Source organism: Nymphaea colorata, chromosome 4 (assembly GCF_008831285.2).
Source record: "Nymphaea colorata isolate Beijing-Zhang1983 chromosome 4, ASM883128v2, whole genome shotgun sequence".
In the NCBI taxonomy this organism is placed as follows: Eukaryota; Viridiplantae; Streptophyta; class Magnoliopsida; order Nymphaeales; family Nymphaeaceae; genus Nymphaea; species Nymphaea colorata.
In genome coordinates, this window is record NC_045141.1 from 24,661,784 (window position 1) to 24,677,904 (window position 16,121).

Below are 16,121 nucleotides of genomic sequence, written 5' to 3' on the forward strand. Positions count from 1 at the left end.
AGTGCCCTTCAATTCGTCGATTTAAAGTTCAACTAACAGTAACCAATAAAAATTATGCACTTGTAGTGCACAATGAACGAGAACATACAGAGATTCAACAGCTTAAATTTGAATCACATGTATCTTTTTTACCATATTTGATTTATTATATTTTAGCAGGACCGTGTTCATATTCCAATTCGAACTAAGAAAAGTATGTACCATATCTAGATTCGGTTTTGAAATTCACAATACCGGATGTGATTAACATCCAACGTTTGAATTCACTGCTGAATTGGAACCCCATTATGATATGCTAAGAATCAAGTTTTAAAATGTATGGATGTCAAATATAGAAAAATTAATTAAATGGTGCTTATTATTCAATCAAACACCGCTAAATCCAAATCCAAAACTAGATTTGATTGGATGTCAGTTCTGAAATCTGAATCTGGTTGTATTTCTTCATGGAATGTCAAATTTGTTTGTACAATGGAGTTACTTAAAGTTGGTCGATCACATATCTCACCCGAATATGATCCATTGAAATCCCAGAAAACAGAAAGATTAAGACTTATCATTTTTCAGAACTATAAGAAGTTCCTTTTTCTTTATTTTTTATGAATTTACCTGATGTTAAACTAAGATAAGGATGTTAACTGCGACCAAGGATATCAATATATCTGATTTGGATTAGATATACCGAACTGATCTCGAAAATCAAATATGGAAAAAAATTTAGCATCTTATTAAGAAATCGAATCGGATTCGGATATACATAAATATCTGATCCGATTGAGATTCGGGTCAGAATTATTTTTCAACAAATATCCGATAACTAATACTCTTACATTTTGAAAATTGGCAAAATTTGGTTCAAAAATTGGATTTGGATTGTGAAATCGGATTTCGAATTCGAACATGATTTTCTTTATTCGCATTCGAATCCGAATTAAAATCCGAATGAGAGAATTTTTGAAAAAAGCACATACAGTTAAGGATATATTTCGAATGACATCCCTAATAAGCGACAACTAAAGACTCTGAATTAATTCTCAGTGATACTCCTTGTAATATCTGATGGTTAAAGCAAAGTGGATGCCAAGTCCCATTTGTGGCTTGAATTTTGGAGATAACGGAGGGAAAAGAAAAAAAAAATCATCCATTCAAATGTAATAACTGTAGGATTTTGCGCGTTTTGTAAATAACTGACAAGTTGCACCGCTTTTGTAAAGTATTCATCCGTTTTATTTTCCATTACGCGCGAGAGGAACTAACACACAGAAGAGGGCAAACGTAATTTGATCGAAACAAAAAGCCCCATTGAACGTAGCGCCAGCTGTCAAATTAACTACTGCTTTTACCAAAAAACCTGACACTTTCTGGCAAATGCTTTGCCCACCTTTGCCGCGCGGGCGATGAAATTTTTGCGTTGCATTTTTGTTAAACCGTTGGAGTCACCGTACAAACTAGGGGTGTTTAAGAGTCACAAAATCAATCTCAAGCTCCACTAAGCTATGCCAAATCTAAAATATAACTTAGTATTGAAGCTTGCACCATGTTAGGTAGAATAATCATATTCCAAGATCGATAAAAGTTATACGTATTAAATCTTAGGAGAGTATTCAGCAAATATTCTTATAACTTTATATGCATTTTAAAAACACCATCTCGTTATTGTAAGAAACATGTATTTTGATTATTGAATCTATAAACATATTTATAAACACATTATATTTTTGGAAGCACAAGATAGTGCTTTCAAAACACAAACTTTGAGAACATGCATTCTAGAAGCACAATATAGTTGTTATTAAAAGAGTTGAGCAAGAATGCAATGTTCGATTCGGGTAAGAGTGCGAACAGATTCAGACAGCTGAATCCATAGGAAAACAGATAAAGAATCAAACGTAGCGAACAAATGGGGCTTTAAGAAAGAGTAAAAGATGGATTAAAAAAACTAGAAGCAAAGAAGATGTAGATGAAAAAATGCTGGGTGCTTGGACTCCTTTTTTGTAACAATGGGCGAAGATCAATGTAAGGAACTAATCTTGAGTAAATGAAGGCTTTACCATCAATTACGAGTCAGAAAACTATATATTCTATCATGATGTAAAGTTGGTGCTACAACAAAACCAGAGGTTTTGCTAAAAATCACTTCAAACAAAATTCAAATTCGTTCAGGAGTTTCATAGTTGAATTCAGGTACTAAGTTTGATGTACAATTGAAATTCAATAAACATCTGTTGATATCTTACTTCAATTGCCGGTAAAGATCTGAGACGATTCCATTTGAATGTTCAGTCAAATCTGACTTCATTTTGAAAACAAATTCGAATATAAATTTTAATTACATAATTTCTGACCAAATCAGTGGGAGAGTCCCTGTTTTGAACATTGTTCTTGATCGAAAATATTAGTTTACTAGAAAAAAATCTGCAACAAGTTGGAGGGCAATTTCGTAAACAGAGGAAGCCGGGAAGAAGAGGTAGTACGAGGGTGGCCTCTCCGTTAAGTACAGGAAGATGTACTGCAGCGGCTGTCGTTGCACAAATCGGCCGAGTACTTCGCTTTCGCTCACACCTCCTGCTCTCTCGTGAAACCAATCATCAAGCACTGCAGTACAGCTTCAATGGCGGATTCACTCTATAAAAACACCTTCAAATTCGAACAGACTTCTGCAAGAGGGAGAGAGCATAGGGGGGGAGGTCCCAATAGGAGCGACATGGGAACACAGGAGGCGTAAAGGCCGAGAAGGTCATGCTCGCGTGTTCCCAGGTCGCCCCTGTGGGGGCCTTCCTCTCCCGCAACGTCCATCGTCTCCGGCCAGCAGCAAAGCCAGAGAGAGAGGTCAGAGGCAGCGGGCACCATCTAAAAGGGTGATCCGCCAGCTTGATCGCATGTTTCGGTGTCTCTATTCACACTAAATGGTTTACCTTCTTTCCTTCTCTCCCACTTGACGGCGTTCTTTTTTTTTTTTCTTTTTTCTTCTCTACTTCCTTCTCTCTCACTTGACGAAGTTTTTTTTCCCTTTGGTTGCCCGTTCCATGGGGAGCGGCGTCGACGCTCCTGGAGGAACCAGTGGCAGTGGTGGACATGAAGCACATCCTCTGCATCAATTACGGATTCCACCACCCACCAACAGACTCTGCAGCCAAGGTCGCCGTACCAGATACATGGATGATCAAGATAATGCCCATGAGTGGAGGAGCACAGGAGAGCCTCGAGTCTAAAACTCCTAGTTGGCAGGAGAACGGAAGATGAACCCTACTGTTTTGTTCTTGCTTTCTTTTCTTGGATGAAAAATAAAAGACGTCAATCTGTTTGAAGGAACCGAGCAATACGTAACAAGTAGTTACTTACAAATGTAGTTCATCGTACGATACATAAAAAATGGCTTGAATAAGAGTCAGCTTTTAGGGGAAATTATTACATATTTCCTGGCACAATTTGTTTTCTTCGAAGCTCAAATGAAGATTTAAGATATCGTTAATTGCTTGCTCAGCTGCTCATTGGTTTTCAACGCCTACGATCTGGCAGGAGTATCATAAGACAGTAATGGAGAGCTCTGAGATGCGAGTGATGTGGGCTGATCTAAGAACCACAAGAGAGGCGACCAACGTCTTGTGATCAGGACCTAAATTTGTGGTTCCACATTATACTTGCCTCCATCGCATTTTAGATGATGGTATGTTTACGATTAAAACAAATTACTATAATTCGTCCTTGCCTACGGATCCGTCCAAATCTTACGAATAGAAACTCTTATTTTCATACGTCATATTTATTGTTCCTTACTTCCGAATCTATTTAAGTATCTTCTCCAATCTTGAATATCCAAGCCTAGATCCACATTTCTATTTTTGTTCTCCCTCTATTTATTCTACCCAGATTCAATCTGGGTAGAATCAGAATTTCTTTGAGGTTTAATTCACTTTTATTCTTTCAATTTCCCTACTCACTTATCAGATTCCATCATGGAAGAAGTAAGTGTTTATTTGATCCAATCGTACCGCATAATCTTTACTCACTTATCAGATTCCATCATGGAAGAATCATTCAGTAAGCATTCATTTGAACCAATCGTACCGCACAATCTTTTAGAAGGTGTTCCGAGTGAATTATTTCAGTTCCATGGGTTCTTTCCCAGTGCAAATCACGATAATATCCATATCCGCAACTGTCTATGGACAGGCAAGTTCTCAGCTAAATTCAAAGGATTCATAAAAAGAATAAGCTTGTGGTTGGTGGGGCCACCATATGATTGGTGGAAAGAAGTATAAGCAACTTTTATGGAAAAGCTGGACAAATACCCAAGAGACGAGGTTAAATGGTAATGAGCACACCCAATGGAAACTAAAGTTACAAAAATGGTTTCTGGAATCTTTCGATTCGCTCCCCAACATGTTGGGGGAGCGATAATTATCACCAAGAAAAAACTTGACAACACACTTATCCAAGAACTTAGAGAATTAATAACAGGAAAACAAAAGAAACAAACGGACAAGGTGAAACAAAAGCAAGAAAAGACTGCCAGACTCCAACTTTTCTAGCTGCCTGACGTACCAAATACGGTAGGAAACACGAGCACTCACAGGTTCAAAATACATGTTATCATACTGCACATGATGTAGCTAAAGGCCCTTGCAATATGAAATGACATCCTCCACTCCTTGACCGCACGTCCATAAGCTGATTTGGGTGCAGCATTCTTTATGTACAGAGTTCAAGATCCACAGCAAGCTGATTTCGGTGCAGCATCGCCAGGGCCTTGAGCTGGATCGGGTTTGCTAATCTTGATCGCCTGGGGCTGCCCCGAAGACGAAGCATCACATATCAAAACACATGATTTGCTAGTGCACAGACGAAGAAATGTAATCAGAAAATCATCTAACCTCAACTTTGGAATCACTATCTGCAAGTCTCTGCTTTATATCTCTAGCAATGGAAAAGAAAACCTGCTCCACGTTAAAGTTGGTCTTGGCACTCTGCATGAAAAATTGGCTTAGGATTGAAAAGTAATGCATAAGATATGAGATCAAGTCATAACTGCAAACTACTTACAGTCTCAAAGAACTTGATTCCATACTCATCAGCTAGTGCCTGACCTCGTGACGTTGGTACAGCCTGTAAGAGTGATCAATTCCAGCATTATTTTGGTGCTAACAGAGTTTCCAAAGGATCCAGAGAATAGACAATTTACTTCACTTACACGTTTGCTCTCATCCATGTCGGCCTTGTTACCAACCAATATCTTGTTAACATTGTCAGATGCATGCTGCTCTATGTTCCTAATCCAATTACGAATGTCTGTGTGGATCATGGACAAAATCGTCTAAAAACAGGTAACTAGAAGAGCACGTGTAAGAATGAAGATAATAAGACTAGAGTAAGGAGAAAATACTGTTGAAGGAAGACTCATCAGTGACATCATATACAAGCAAGATACCCATGGCTCCCCTGTAATAAGCTTCATAAAACAATAGAATAGACAGACAGACTGTCAGCATTTTGTAAGGCTCATTCCACCACTAAACTTCAAACATTGCAAGGTGTTTGAAAAGAGGGATAACATAAAACCAGTAATAAGATACATTAAACATTATGAGTCGCTCTGTAGTTCTCTCATTTTTTGTGTACTGTGGTTCTGCACGCATGCAGGAGAGACACACAGAGAGAGAGAATAGCTAAAAAGGAAGGATGCAGACGTTGTTCAGATTTCAGTTTAATTAACACCCTACCATGATTTTTAATCTTTCCTAAAATGAAGGACAACTAGGCTGACAAATACCTGTTGTGATTGTCCGGAAGCGTTCCTGACCAGCTGTATCCCAAATCTGCAGTTTGATACGCTTGCCATCAAGTTCAATGTTTCGAATCTTGAAGTCAATCCTGGTAGACAAATGCCAAATATTGCACTTCAGATTATCCATGGCATGAGGATTATAGAATCGGAGTTCCAAGGACAAACCCTATTGTGGTAATAAAGCTAGTGGTAAATGAGTCATCAGAAAAACGCAGGAGGAGGCAACTCTTTCCAACCCCTGCAAAGAATAATCAATTACATTCAGAAACATTTGAGACGTAGCTACATAACAAGTTAACGACATTCACTAACTGCTATTCAGTATCATGAAGCAGGAAAGTAACCTTCATGTTCATGGTGCACCAAAGCACATAGAAGATAAAAAATTGTTATCTCACAAACTATTAAGTTTAAAAGTAATTTTTGCTCTAATATACAAACTCAGCAACGATTGACTATAAAGAAATATTATATATTTATATAAAGAATAAATACAGATCTATATAAAGATTATACATACATACACGTGCATGTGTGTGTGCATGTATATATATATATATATATATATAGAGAGAGAGAGAGAGAGAGAGAGAGAGAGAGTTAGCTGACTAGTTGGACAAGTGCAGGGCTAAAGAAAAGGACTACTTGACCTCATCGCTTGATCCATTAGAAGTGAATACACAAGGACTTTTCCAAAAAAAAAAGAACTGTTATCTCCGATATGATCGATCAGATAGATTTACCAGCCAAATGTCACCAAGAACCCTACTGGACTAACTGTTCAGACCAAATCCCTCAGGTGGGTGCTGATGTAATGGAAAATGCTTAGTGCGGAGCTTAGTTCAAGCATTAGATTAGTCGAGATGGCACACTTCTCAAAAAAAAAAAAAAAACTTCAAAGGGCCATTCATATGGAATAAATCTTTCAAAGGTACTGCTTGTCCATGAAAACAAATAATACCATCAAATAGAACGAAGCCATATTAAGAAAGCAGCAAACTGTTGAACAACTGGAAAAGTCTCTTTAGTTAACAAAGGCATCCAATATTGGACAATAACGCTTAGCAGGAAACAAAAGTGTTTCCGATGTTTGCAAATACATTTGATAAAAATGCCATGAGGCCCATCACAAGTCAACTAACAGGAAACAAGCTAGCACCGAGAGTAGAAAGGAATCCAGTACATATGCCAGGAGACAATTCTACATCAACAGATTCAAGATATGTAGAAAAAACCACAGGTATCAAGATTCAAGACTCAATGGCTCATGCTGCTCATGATGATAACTTAAGTAACAAAACTTTCATCTTCCCAAACATGAACAGAAATTTATTTGAGTTTCTGAATTCACAAGAAAAGTTCGTGGCAAATCATGAAATATTGGGCAGCAGTTCAACTGACCAACTCTCCCAAACAAACTATTGAAAAAATCCAGTAAAATTCCCTCAAGGTCAAACTAACTAGGTGCTCAACCTAAACCACAATGTTTAAGTTCTATGTCACATGGATGCTACAGATACTCAAGATTTTGTGGAACATAAAATGTAGCTCCTATATAAGCAGATGTGATCCAACAGTCAAATTGGAGAAGTTGTGTGATACAGTTTAAGTTCACAATGGTTACAGACCTAAAAAGCACTAGATAAAACTCACGCAAAACACAGACTAAGATGACAAGAGATCAAGCACAACAACTGAATAGAACCAACCAAAGAACTACAAGAGGCAAAAAGTGAAAACATATAACTTCCCAAATATTAAACCAGTACAATAAAAAGAACAATACAAAGTGTTAACAAGACAAAAGAAAATGGAAGATAAAGACCAACTAAGAAAGGATTACTAAATAAAAAAATTCAAAACAACAAAATAAAACACTAAAGCCAAGATGTATTATTTTAGATTGATGCATCGGCAAAACAGCACCTATAAAATACATTAGCAACAGAATGAAACAAAAACAATTTAAAACAGTAATAAAATAACAAAAAAATTTAGTGGGTACAGAAGATGCTCAAGAAGAAGATTTTTTCAGCAGTTAAAAGAGGAGAACAGAAAACGGAACAGGAAATCACTAAAATTTATTGATGTACAATGTCATTCTCTGGTATCAACTAGACATTATCAATGACATTCTATATCTACAGGAAACTATGTAAGCAAAGAAATACATGTGCTTCTTTAAGGGGTTTGATATTGTCGTGATACAGCACACTCCATGCCCTAGACATTATACTAGTTTGACCAAGCTGCAGTACTGTGGAATGGAATCCAGGCTCAATGCTCCTCCTTCCTCTCCATTTCTGGTTTTCTTCTCATGAATTTTTAAAGAATTCAAGTTGTCATCCCATGAGTGAAGACCTCTCTGTTTGTTCACACTCTCTTGTGCTTCTTCCCCATATGTTCTCTTCTCCATAAACCTCAATTTTTGTCTGTCGTCTCCCTATCAGTATGCTTTTTCTGCTTTCAGTTCACTTTTATCAACCTTTTACCTCTTCCCCGACCACTTTTTGCCATTTTCCGCCTATCTCATTCTATTACTTTGTTTTACAATCTTGCTACCGAAGAACATTACCACTTAAATGGTCAAAGAAAACCAGGAACATCACTGATATCTTTTACGTTACAACTGACAATCCAACACTTGCTCCAATTTGCTTTTACTAATCTCTCAATTCTTAGTGTTAGCTCCTCGAGGAAGGGCTACTCTTAGTCTTAGGAGTTCTCTTTCCCTGTTGCTAGAGTTATTTCTTCCTAGTTATTCTCGGAGGACTGCATTTAACCAACCGACTATGAATCTATAAAACTGATTTCTTTTTCTCTGAAACCGTTATCAGTGGTTGACACCTTGTCTTCAGATTTCTGAGCACATTCCATTACAAATTTTTCAACTCCAATTAAGGCATGCCAAAAAGTAAAGCTAGTTTTTTACATCGTCGACCAATCATCTAATCACTAAATCATTATTTCGGCGGAATTCGTCATTACCTAAGCTGCTCCACATGCAAAACAGGTCCCCTTCTCCTCGTAAGTAGACCACAAGGAGAACTGCACCGTGAAGGCACCCATGTCTCCGTTTCCTATTACAACAGATGAACTCAAAACGTGTCATGTCTCCTCTTAGGCATTGTTCTTGTCATATGGTTACACGAAATCCCAGATCTAGGTGCGGTCATCAGGTTGGACGCCCCAAATGGAAGAGGAATCAACGCAGAACTCTCACCATCTTCAAATTCGCCGACGAAGCCCCAGAGAGTAACATTTTAACATAATTCAGTGTGGATTGAGGTTCGCAATCAGAACCAACGAGAATTCCAACCGTGTAATGCACCACATGCACCAAGATCCTCATACGTTGTGATCTTCAATTTCCGCAACAAAAAAAAACAGGCGCACGAACCAATTTTTGCTAAATCTTAAGTCCCCGAGCTACAGCTAGGATGAAGAAAACAACGCGAGAGACAGCAGAACCTTTCAATCTACAACTGCTCACCGCGAACCAAAAAAGTTCCTCTCCTTTCTCAAGCCACAATCCACACACCGAAACCGACACAATTCGGAAGATTTTTCTTCCTAACCATGAAATCAACATCATGACAGCCAATATTCGCACCGCTCCTCATCATAAACCAGCACATTTCTCTGCCAACCAGACCCTTTTTTTGGCCGTTCTTCACATTAAGAACCCACAAGGATCAATAAATTGAAACAAATAAAAAAAAACAGGAAAAGCAACAAAATTAACCACGCCAAAAGGCAAAAAGAAAAGCAGATGAAAACCAGATAATCAGAGCCAAAGAAGAAACCCTAATCGGAAGAGACCGATCGTACCGCTATCACCGATGAGAAGGAGCTTGATGAGGTAGTCGTAGTCCGCTCGAGCTCTAGTCGGCGCGGCAGCCATCGCTACGCGATCGGGAGGAGGATATGCAAACCACGAGGCAGATCGATCGTTCGATCGATCTCTTTTCCTCTCTGGTTCGGAGAGCTGCCGATTTCCAAAAAAATAACGAAAAGGGGGGGCGGGGATTTTTCAGGGGAAAAAAAAAAATAAACGAGAAAAAGAATGGAGGGAGTGAAAAGGAAGAAGCAGAAAAAGGAAAACGATTTCCGGGAAAAAGGAGCGGTGAATTTTACCCTAAAACCCCGGGAAATCCGAGTAAGCGGGAGCCAGGAACCAGCATACCTGACCCGAACTATAACCCGATTTAATCACATTCGGAAAAATCTCATTTAATATGTATATAAAAAAAATTTATAAATAAAAGTTTGAGTAATACGAAAAAAACTTCGTTTCTATTAATTGAATATAGGCAAAATTTATTTTTTTTTCTTGTGTTCTACCTTTTATGAATTTTTTTTTAATCGTCATATATTGTTTGATTTAAAGGTTTGTGGTTAGTTTGAACTAGAAATGATGACTCTCTTGCCTTTCCAAAAGAAATTTGCACATAGAAATTTTACAATTCGTGTATTATACAAAGAAAATTAATGTTATTAAAATGGCAAATCGACCCAGTAACCAATTTAAAAGTGGCGCGGTGCATTACTTATTTTTATTTCTTATTTTAGTTAAGACAACGGATTTTTATTATTGGTAAATATAAAGTACATCGGATACATGTAAACAATTTTATTTTATTTTATTTATTTATAATAAGAACAAATTATCCTCATTCGGGGTGTCCTCCTCAAAACCGTATGATGTCAGCCTGTAGAAAAATGAAAAATTCCATGGTTTTCAAATGTCAATCAAGCGGACCCGATACCTAAGTTTGAATCCCAAACAGTAGCTTTTGCTTTATATATATATATATATAAAGACATGAAAAAACCAAAAAAAAGTATTAAAATTCATAAAAGATTACTGACATGTTCCTGAAGATTACAAACAGAGAAGAGCAAGTAGAGTTTAAACACAGTGGAGCTCATGTAACTCAGACTTAACTTGTTTATAACCAGAGTTTCTAACTCAAACTTGAGTTTGTTTATACAGGCAAGTTCGAGTGGAACCCTAGTTGACTTGACTCTTTGTAAATAGACTGTTACATGGCAGGCCTAACTGGGTTGGATCTTGACTGGGAAAATCCAGATTAGGTGGACAGGGTCAAACCCGGTCCGATTCAATCAGCCTATCACTTTTTATTTAGAAAAAAAAAATCCGAATTCGTATCTTACAATTGAATAAATAACAAATGACTGTTCAATTTTTAAAAGTTAATAACTAGGCACTCAACTTTTTGAAACAAATATATAAGTAAAATAATGATATTGTTTTTACCCGTGAAAATTTTTGAAAATCGAAATTAGATGACTCTTAGACTCGAATCAAGTCAACTGGAATCGTAGCATCGTTGGTCAGACAGGCAATAGGTTCAACATGAGGCGAGTCTCCTATTCGATAGATAATTCTGTTCCAAAATCATAATGATACGAAGAACCCGGATATTGGAACCCCCTGTTTGAACCCAACAACCAAACAGACTCGATGAAAATTAGGATCAAGTCACTCCTTGTTTGAGCTGCTCATCAACAAAGTTGTTTGGATCCAAAACAAAGTGGATATTCATGCCTTGAGAGTTGAGACTCAGGGACCTAAATGCAGTACACAACGTCAAAAATGAATCAGGTGGAATCCGCCGCTTCCGGTAGCAGGAAATCTGTCTTGAGTTATATTGGGATCACATAAATGGTTCAAACTCGAGCGGATCTACTTACCAAGTTCGACTTAAATGGACTTGAATTTGGAACCGAATACAATGCTTATAAACGAAATCTAAATCCCAGTTCCAGAGAAATTGGATTTGGATTCATTTTGTTTTTGTCATGTTGTATTGTGATTACCAATGCATAAAACACGCAAATAGCCGATTGTTCCCCACAAAGTCCCAGCTGCTTCTGCCTTATGAGTTGTGACAAAAGGACTAATCTACGCCTGAACGGTTCGTGTTTGGATCGTCGTTTCTATTAATCAAAATAATATAATAGAGATCAAATTCACTCAAATTTGGTACTAGTACAGCTGAAAAAAGAAACCCAAATCTCAAAACCATATATATATATATCCCAACTCTTTACTTCCCAACCCTCTCTTGTTGGCTCATGCCAAACCAGACTGGGCTCGGTTCGTACACAAGACTTCAGTTATAGTGCGCCATTCGCACCTGAACGAGAGTCTTCCTAATAATCCAAAATGCACTACTCCCCTAAACTGCAAATCTTGGGTCGACGACACTTAGTTGACAGGTGTTCTGCTTTTCACCGAAGTTTCGAAGTAGCTTTGAACCCTGAAAACAGGGGGGAAAAGGAGGAGGAGCTTCAGCTTCTTGGGAATATCTCTCTCGAGTCATCCAAAATGCTAAAATATGTCAAATTAAGATCCAATAATTAATTTTCATCTCCCAATTTGATCCAGAATGAAATTAAGGCAGGATATAAGACCAGAGTACCTTGTGGGGCAGTCAGATGCATGAACTGTGTCTGAATCATCCGATCAAGTTGTCCGGAACAAGGTACGTACCTGGTGGATCCAATCTGTTGAAGGGAGTGACTTGAATCGGCCTGATCCCACGGGATCAGATCCCACCGACAGCCCCAGGTAGGTAGGAACCATCAATCAACCAGATTTGGCGCTTAGTTCCAAATCTGATTAGGTTTCTATAACTTAATCCAGATCCAACTTGGTTCGGAATCCGACCGACTTCAAGCAGTTTTGGATTCAATAAATATGCATTTTGCAGGAGACAAATATTAATACCTAACTTTTTTGTTGAAGCAGTCGGTAATGAATGAGATATCTCAAAGAGGTCGAAGCCCCTTCTCCATTTCCTCATGATCTACTCTAGTGTTGCTTTGGGACGTGGGTGGAGCGTGATATACCTGTCAACTATAGTATCGCACATCCACTTTTTGCAATCCAGAGGAGTAACTTAGGATTCGCTGTTTTCTACTACCATTTTCTCGAGTTTACAAGTGGGCCCAAAATTCAGATGAAGAAGAGAAAGCTTTCCATAATTAACTTCAAACCAGATCATATGGAAAAGCCAAGAGACCAATAATTGAAGTCGAATGAACCATATCCTTTTAATTAATTTCGCTCGAACTCTTAATTATTATAGAGATCAGACATGTAAAGAAGAAAGGCTCTCTTAACTAATTTTCAAAAAGATTAGTGTTCATATATGATTGGGTCGCTGAGATTTTGTATGTATTCATACATATTTGAATAAAATATTCAATTGGATGCAGATTCAGTTGCAAGTAAATACACTATATCCTATATTCACACATTTTGAGTCGGTTATTATGCAAGAATGAGCCCAACTCAAATACATAAAGCATCTTTAATTATGCAGTTCTTGCTTCTAAAAAACTAATATTTGAGTCCATTTCATCTAAGAATTGAAAAAGTCAGCTGATAAATGGTCTTAGTTTGACTGGATGAAGCTCTTCCTTGATTGGTGGCCAAGAAATTTGCTTTGAAAACAGAGTTGCTTCCACCCTTGATCTTCTTGGTGCAGTCACGTAATTGGATTTTCAAATTCTTGTCTTAGTTTTGATTTATGTATTATATTGGCGTTTGATGACCTTGAATTTGGATTCTAGGATTAAAATTCTAGAAACAAAATTCCACTTTGGGTTCTAATTTTCCTTTAGGGTTAACAGTTTAGAATTTTGAAATGATGTGTTTGATAAAACAAGAATTAAAATTCTAGAATTGATGAATTAAAACCATCATGATGACATGCGTCTTAAAGAGATGAAAAAAATTTAAAATTTTGGAATCAGAATTCCATCATTGGGGCAAAATCACAATTTTGAAATTCTGATTCAACAACGAGTCTATAAATTCCGGAATCAAAATTCTTTGTTTGATAATGCATCTCCTATTTCATGAAAAACGAAAATCCTAATTTTAGAATTCCACAATTCCAACTTCATCAAACACAAAGATTCTTCATGTGCTATAGATTTCTTTCGCTTGCAGCTTCAAGAAAAGTTAGGGCATCTTTAGGACGACTTAGCAGCAAGGAGATGCACGTCCTGTCAAAGTATATTGTCAAGGGGATTTAAGATCTCCACCATTGATGCGAGGTCATCTGACGGCTGGAACATCAGATCTATGGCAAAATTTGATTCGAGTGACTGACGACTAGATCAGCTCTCTCCTTCACCTATGAGATTTCAAATTCTTTGACATCCCATAAAGAGTAAATAATAAAAGATCAGAAAGCTCTACTACGAGATGCAAATCAAGAAGATGTTCATTTTGTTGATTTCAATTTAAGAGTAAACGCTATGTGCCACCCGATAAACCAAACTCTCGGGTGCATTGATAAACTTGAGAGGTATCATTTTTAGACCCATGATCTACACAAGCTCCAAATTCTGAGTGGGACAAATCCATCTAACAGGCATCAGATGGTCATAATAGTATACAAGAGATCACGCCAGCTAGTGATACTTTTTACTGATTAGATTATTTGTTGCTCATCTAGATGACAATAAATCCTCTTACATAGTTTTTTTTTATCATAAGTCACACACACATACATACGCATATGTAGAAGACTTTTATGTTGTTGTGTACTGCATGTTGTCAGATGATTAAAAATTAAAAATTTGTTACTAAAAAACAGCTGTCACTTAACATTAATTTGTGACAGTTTATCATACAACAACAATAGTTGATGATGCTTTTTAGCAAACGATTTTTGGTGTTTTTTATGATGAGTTTTTAATCTTTAGCCATCTGGCTACCTCCAACACATGACAACATAGAATTCTAGCATGATCTTCTTTCTTTCTTGTAAAAGAATATGAGATGTAAACGCGATAGCAAACACATGAGGAAGGAGAGCTGTCCTGTCTCAAGTCCAACTAAGCGAGATAGCTAAGAAAGGGAGAGCTTCTCCCACTCGAGCCTATCTTACACAGCCGGCCATCTGGATCAAAGCTGGTTATATGCACCATATTAGTGCATGAAAATTATATGGTTAATCATAAAAGTACCTCTCTCGTTCATGCAAAAAAAATAAAAATAAAAATGAAAATAAAGAAAGTGAAATGCTACAAAGAACACATTTTTTTTTTTTAAATTATAAAAACATCCTCCTTCTTTTATTGCGTACTTAACCGGTGCACACATAACGGCACAGTCAACCTTTACTACATCGGATTGACGCCACAACACACGGCCGCCATATACTGACCCCCACGTTCTTCACTCAGTTCTTCCCCACCTTGGAGTGTAGCACCCACCAAGCAAGAATTTTGACTAAAAACAGCTCCCACTCGTTCCAATCATGCAAGAAGGAAAAGGAAATCTAGTTAATCAATTTCAATCAAGAGAGTTGAGTGTCAACTTGCACTAGCTTTCATTGGAAGATGCATGGAAACATTCTGGACTTAGGATTTTGCGCATTATCATATCTTTTATTCGATATAATATTAATCTTGTTATTAACTGGTCATCTGCACTTTTCATTAGTCTAACAACTGCGTGATTGATTAGCCTAATAGAAAGTATCTGAAATCTCTAATTGGTTGAAGTATAAATGGATTATACCATGGATTTGCAGTAAACCTTCAACTTGAATTCCATATATCTCAAATAAACTTTAATTTGAGATGTATTGGGGACCTTAATTCCAAGCGCTCAATGGTTCCCTAGAAAATAAAGTAGCTTTAAAATAAGCACCAACATCAATCTGTTGGCTGAATATTGGTTACAGCTTCAACATATTTTCCTCCCTTCTCATTGCTTGCAAGTGAAGTGAAGTGGAGGTTGCAAGGGAGTTCTCACAAGGTGGGGGGGGGGGGGGTGTCCATGGGGCTGGACTGCCCTAATCATGTGGGACCCTATATAAGGACGCATGTGAGCTAGCTGGCTAGCCGATCGAGATGGCCCGTTAACATGAAACTGAATAGAGTTCATAATGATAAAGTGGGTCGGCTAGTCGGTTTTCAAATTTTGTAGGATCAAGCCAGATAATTCACCTATGGTTTCCTTTAAAGCAAGCGGAAGCCACCCAAAGAAGGGTCAAAGCGCTCCACTCTTTTCTTCCCCCCACCCAGGGTCCAAGGCTGCTTTCAAACTTGGATAGACTCGAGGTACACCTGTCAACTAGAGTGTCACACTACCACCATCCGCCGTCCAGAGAAGCAGTAACCACGGGAATCTAATTGACGACAGTCCGACTAGCTATGCTATGCCTTTCGGGGCTACCTATGGTTTCCTTTTGCCTTTTTTGAGAGATCAACCCCTGTAACGTCCTGTTTAGTAGAACATGTAGACACTACCATAACATCAGCAAAAAAGAAAACATGCTTCTAA

The 16,121-nt window shown here is 37.7% G+C and overlaps 1 protein-coding gene across 1 annotated transcript; it reads right to left on the bottom strand.

Moving 5' to 3' along the window:
• Positions 1-4,305: 4,305 nt before the first annotated feature.
• Positions 4,306-9,857, bottom strand: LOC116252826 (ras-related protein RABE1c). The gene is made up of 8 exons (XM_031627385.2): positions 9,617-9,857; positions 5,951-6,023; positions 5,771-5,871; positions 5,384-5,449; positions 5,192-5,289; positions 5,044-5,106; positions 4,875-4,967; positions 4,306-4,789 (listed from the first exon to the last, which is right to left on the bottom strand). The coding sequence occupies exons 1-8, from the start codon at positions 9,687-9,689 to the stop codon at positions 4,706-4,708; spliced, it is 651 nt and encodes a 216-aa protein (XP_031483245.1). The 5' UTR covers positions 9,690-9,857; the 3' UTR covers positions 4,306-4,705.
• Between the last annotated feature and the right edge of the window lie 6,264 nt (positions 9,858-16,121).

Coding starts and splice junctions, on each gene's coding strand:
- LOC116252826 (XM_031627385.2), bottom strand. CDS start 9,689: ATGGCTGCCGCGCCGACTAGAGCTCGAGCGGACTACGACTACCTCATC. Junction 5,872..5,950: donor AGCTTTATTACCACAATAGG/GTTTGTCCTTGG, acceptor TTTGTCTACCAG/GATTGACTTCAAGATTCGAA. Junction 5,290..5,383: donor TGATGAGTCTTCCTTCAACA/GTATTTTCTCCT, acceptor TGATCCACACAG/ACATTCGTAATTGGATTAGG.